The following is a 5,000-nucleotide window of genomic DNA, read 5'->3' as shown; positions in this document are numbered from 1 at the left end:
TGCACACGGACACGTCAACACGTCTCTGTGCACGCGTGCTTATTAGTCATCACTCACAGCTCACGTGCAGATACAGCACCACGGTCTCCACGCCCAGGTCGTTCCTGGCGGTGGCCGCCACGCGGTAGATGCCCACGCTCCTGTACACGTGCTTGATGCCGTCCTCCACCGTGCTGATGTTGGAGTAGGTGACGGTGTTGCCGTTGCCAAAGTCTAGCATGATGGTGGTGCGGGAGCCGGAGCCCTGTGGTAAAGGGGGGGTGGGGGAGATGGGGGTGTAGAGGGGACAGCGTGTCAGCGTGCCATTTCACAGGTGCATGACATTTGCTCACGCCCGAGGTAAATGTCACGTCGGAGACGACACGCGCATGCTGAAGGATGGATCGCTGCAAACCGCCCGCTATGAGATTGTGTCTATGGGGGGGATCAGGGAATCTGGAGATGCAGGCGAAAAAGACACTAATGATCTGATGTTTTTCCACAAATGTTGGAAAAAAAATATTTAATGTCAGTAAAAATCATTAAAAAGACAGGAAAAACAGCGTGGACGACCTTGTGTTTGGCTATTAATTCGGTGTGATTTAAAGGTATAATTAAGAATTTAATGAGGTATAATTAAAGTTAAAGAAAGACTAAAGCAGACTGATGCAATTAAGAAAGTCGACCAATCATCACAAGATGTGATTGAAACAGGTCGAATTTGAATATTACTGTTTGCCTGTTGTGTCATACACAAACTTATTGCGTAGATTATTTTGTATTTTGTTACTGTGTAGTCCATATCCCTGGCTATGTACTCTGTCATTCGCATTTATCTTAGCAAATGGCATTTGTGAAGATTCAGGTTCTCCTGTATACATTTGACCCTCTTCCCCTCAGCTAGCCTCTTTCCTTCTATGAACAACCCCCCCGTCACCTCCTTTACCTCCTCCCTCATTCACCTCCTTCACCACCTTCACCTCGAACACCTCCTCCACCTCCTCCACCTCCTTCACCTCCTCCACCTCCTTTACCTCCTTTACCTCCTTTACCTCCTCCACCTTTTGCCCTCTGTCCTTACCCCCTCCTCCCTTCAGAGGGCCAGCTCCCCTATGGTAGGTGAAATCACCCATTGTCTCCCCTTCTGACCACACCCTATAACTTAAACATAAGATCACACCTCCCCTGTATTCTCCCACCTGACTGAAAGGTATGAATGCCAACACCTTCTTACAGTCAGGTAAGCCATTTCTCTGAGCGGCAAGCTAAGAGGGTGTCTCCACGCTGTCTCCAACGTCTTCTGGTCTATTTGTCAAATTTGGTGTGCTCGTTATATCCTATCAAAACAACCCCTAGTGATACATTTACACAAATAATTCCAAAATTAATTTTGAAGAAACTGGCAATGCGATGGTCCAGTTTGATGAATCAACTCAATGCTCAGTGCCAAACTCAAACATATGTAGTATAAAACACACTCTTGATAGCCTCTGTGTATTGTATTATATTATAAGTGTGACCCACCTCTTCCAGAAACACCAGGAAAGTGACGTTGCTGTTGACGGTAGCGGTGAGGGTGCCATCACTGGTGACTAGGTGGAGCCCCCTAGGGGCCTGGCGGGGGCATGGCTGCCTGTGTGCTGTGAACAGGTCCACCACTCCACCTGTGCAGTTATTGGTCACAACCTTTCTATAGCTAGTGCAACAAAAACAATGAAAGAGAGGGACAGAAAAAAGAAACAAACATCATTGGTTACATATTAATCAACCATGAAGTATTATCATTAATTCATTCACCCATTTATTCATCCATACACATCTTTTTCATCCATCCAACTTTCCATCGATCATCATATTTGGGGTATAACTAATAATCGTTCATTCACATCTATCCCTCCTGAGGAGTGTGACTCACCCTGTGCTGTTGAGGAAGCTGCTTGCCGTGGTGCAGCTCCTCGTCATCGACGACGGGAGGAACCAAAAGGCGGGGGAGCACTTGCCGTCACTTCGCCTCTCGTAGCCGTAGTCGCTTGAAAAAAATAAGTTAATACAAAATAAAAAAATCAGCATGAGAGGAACAAAACCTCAACGAGGCGTTTCACTGGATTCTTCTTGTCAGTGTTTCTCATTAGGAACTTCAAAAGCGGCGTGGTGCGAATTCCTTGACCCCTCGACTCCCTTTCCTCACCACACTGCAAAGCTGATGTTAAGTAAAATAAAAAAATAAAACGATCATCAAAGTGGTTGTCTGCCTTAAACCAGACACTCTATGCAGAGCATCCTAGGTGCTCCGTAGCTCCTCGAAAGGAGATCAAACAGCCGAGGGTTCAGCCCCTTCAGTTGTTTGTCCTCCAATTAACAAAAAAAGTGACGTGATTGCAATGAGAGGAACAAATTGCCTCAATTAGCGCTACATGCAACACAAGACACAGAGGCTTGGAGATGGTTAATGAAAGCTATTAAAGGTTGAGAGTTTTCGGTCACGTCACACAAAAACTACATGGCAGCGCCCCCCCGCAGCCCCCCGCCTCCCCATCTTTCCCCGCCTAGCATGTCTCTTGTGGAACTTGGGGAGGTGTGGAAATTGATAGAAAGCAACATCCATTAGCTAGGTGTCTAGGAGTCCTTTCTAGGATGTAGCCTGGAGAGTGAGAGTACTGTTTGGGAAACGCCAGGAGAGGGGGGCGTGTTGAGGGGGCCGTGGAGTCTTTTCTAGGATGTAGCCTGGAGAGTGTGAGTATTGTTTGGGACACGCCAGGAGAGGGGGGCGTGTTGAGGGGGCCGTGGAGTCTTTTCTAGGATGTAGCCTGGAGAGTGAGAGTACTGTTTGGGACATGCCATGAGACGGGGCGCGATGAGTGGGCCGTGGAGTCCTTTCTAGGATGTAGCCTGGAGAGTGTGAGCGCTGTTTGGGACACACCAGGAGAGGGGGCGTGATGAGGGGGCCGTGTGGTGACAATGGGAAAGGGAAGACGGGACGTGGCGTAGTGCATGGGCCTGGGTGGCGCTTTGGGGAAATCAATAGTGCAATGGAGGGGGATCATCTACAGACCAGATGTTGTGTGTTCGCATAGGAGCATCATGCACATGTGTGTGTGTGTGAGAGAGTGCAGAGAAACACAAGGACAAACAAACACACACACACACACACACATACATACACACACAAAGACACACATACACACACACACACACACACACACACACACACACACACACACACACACACACACACACACACACACACACACACAAAGACTGCAAAGTTTCAGGTGTTAGAATCCAATCTTTTTTTGTTGTAATTTTCTCACAGCTTGGAGTGGTGCAGTTGACTGGTTTCCAATAAGCAGGAGGCAGGCTCGACAAGACAACCCCCCCCCCCCCCAAAATCTCCTCTGCAATGCTAATCTTAGGCAGGCTGGCCATGACGGTGATCCTCTATCTTTTTCACCCATCAGTTACTTCAGTCTTTCCTCACCAAACACACACACACACACACACACACACACACACACACACACACACACACACACACACACACACACACACACACACACACACACACACACACACACACACAGACAGAGACTATTCTTCTCTTTTCTTTGCTCCTGACTGCAAATTTGCATCTGACATATCGAAAGGCCAAATCCTATCTATGAAAACGAATATTTGTGGTGCACAACTAGCTAAGTCATTCAAATCAGTCTGGTGTGTGTGTGTGTGTGTGTGTGTGTGTGTGTGTGTGTGTGTGTTGGGGGGGGGGCACAGTCCTTTGCATCCTCTCCAACTTCTTGTCCCAGATTTCGAGTGGTGAGTAGTTATTACTAGATTAGGGAATAACAGAGACTAATGAACTGTAATATAAACCAGCGTACGTCTTAAAGCCCGGGCTAACCTCATGAGGGATTAAGTTTCGCTTCTGGTGTCTGTGTGTGTGTGTGTATGTGTGTGTGTGTGTGTGTGTGTGTGTGTGTGTGTGTGTGTGTGTGTGTGTGTGTGTGTGTGTGTGTGTGTGTTGAAGAGAGGGGTAGGGAACACTGGAGCATTGCCTGTTGGAGTTTGCACACTCACCACTCGAAGTCGGACTCGGTGCAGTCGCATGGCTCCGAGATCATGGTGACCGAGTGCGATTTACCCATAACGCACCGGGCTATTGGCTTCAGCTTCCTGTAGATGCGTTTCACCCCCATGAGGCACGTCTCACCCTACAAAAATAAATAAATAAATAAATAACAGTGGCGAGAGAGAGAGAGAGAGAGAGAGAGAGAGAATTTCAAACAGGAGGCACCCTATCTGATCAAAAATGCTGTTTGGAACTGGTTCTCTTTGTTACCATAAATAATTCACTGTGTGTGTGTCACGCTGGGTATTAAAAGACGCAAAAATGAATAAAAAAAGTACATAATAATAAAAAAAACTACTTCTGTGACTTATTTGAGTTTTATTTTGTGTTCTCTGTGCAAAGGGTGGGTTTTGTGCAGTCGGCGCAACTGCTGTTCGCCCGCACTGCTGTTTTTTCTGAATTGCTCAGCAATGGTTGAAAAGGTTTTGTTGGGATGGAGAGGGATTTTATTTTTGGAGGGTAGAGGGGGAGGGGGGGTTGACACTGTGTTTAAATGAAAAAAGATTTGTGCTCAAATGTGTGTGTTGTATTTCATTCTTTTCCCATTGCTTTCTTAGCCCTTGCATGGGTGGACTAGATTTTCCCATTGCATAAATATAAACCTAGGAGGCGACTTTTTGTAAAACTACAGCATGATATATGGAATCTAAATCAGAGCCATCCCCAAGGGGAGTTAGCATGTCTTCTGTGTCTGTCCTCCTCTATTTCATACACAGAAGGCTTAGAAACACTTTGGAACTAATATCTTTATCCAGCGCTTTTTTTTTTTTTACAATCTGCTCACAACAAGTGATATGTTAAGATATGGGTGAAAACGGGTCAGGACTAAAAAGAAAATTCACATATTAATGTCATTCACGGCAACCTTGTTCTAGGTTCATGTTCTAGTTATGAA

The 5,000-nt window shown here is 46.4% G+C and overlaps 1 protein-coding gene across 1 annotated transcript in view; it reads right to left on the bottom strand.

Moving 5' to 3' along the window:
* Window positions 1-5,000, bottom strand: part of LOC308369009 (VPS10 domain-containing receptor SorCS3-like) — a gene marked incomplete at its 5' end in the record, with an annotated part of 22,901 nt that overhangs the window by 11,980 nt on the left and 5,921 nt on the right. Inside the window, 4 exons of the mRNA XM_080843336.1 lie at window positions 58-244; window positions 1,504-1,675; window positions 1,895-2,008; window positions 4,054-4,187. Coding sequence (XP_080699462.1) covers window positions 58-244; window positions 1,504-1,675; window positions 1,895-2,008; window positions 4,054-4,187 — 607 coding nt within the window. The remainder of the gene's footprint in view (window positions 1-57; window positions 245-1,503; window positions 1,676-1,894; window positions 2,009-4,053; window positions 4,188-5,000) is intronic.

The sequence above is a fragment of the Sprattus sprattus genome, assembly GCF_963457725.1.
Source record: "Sprattus sprattus genome assembly, chromosome: 1".
Classification (NCBI taxonomy): domain Eukaryota; kingdom Metazoa; phylum Chordata; class Actinopteri; order Clupeiformes; family Clupeidae; genus Sprattus; species Sprattus sprattus.
This window is presented reverse-complemented; position numbering and strand designations above follow the sequence as displayed.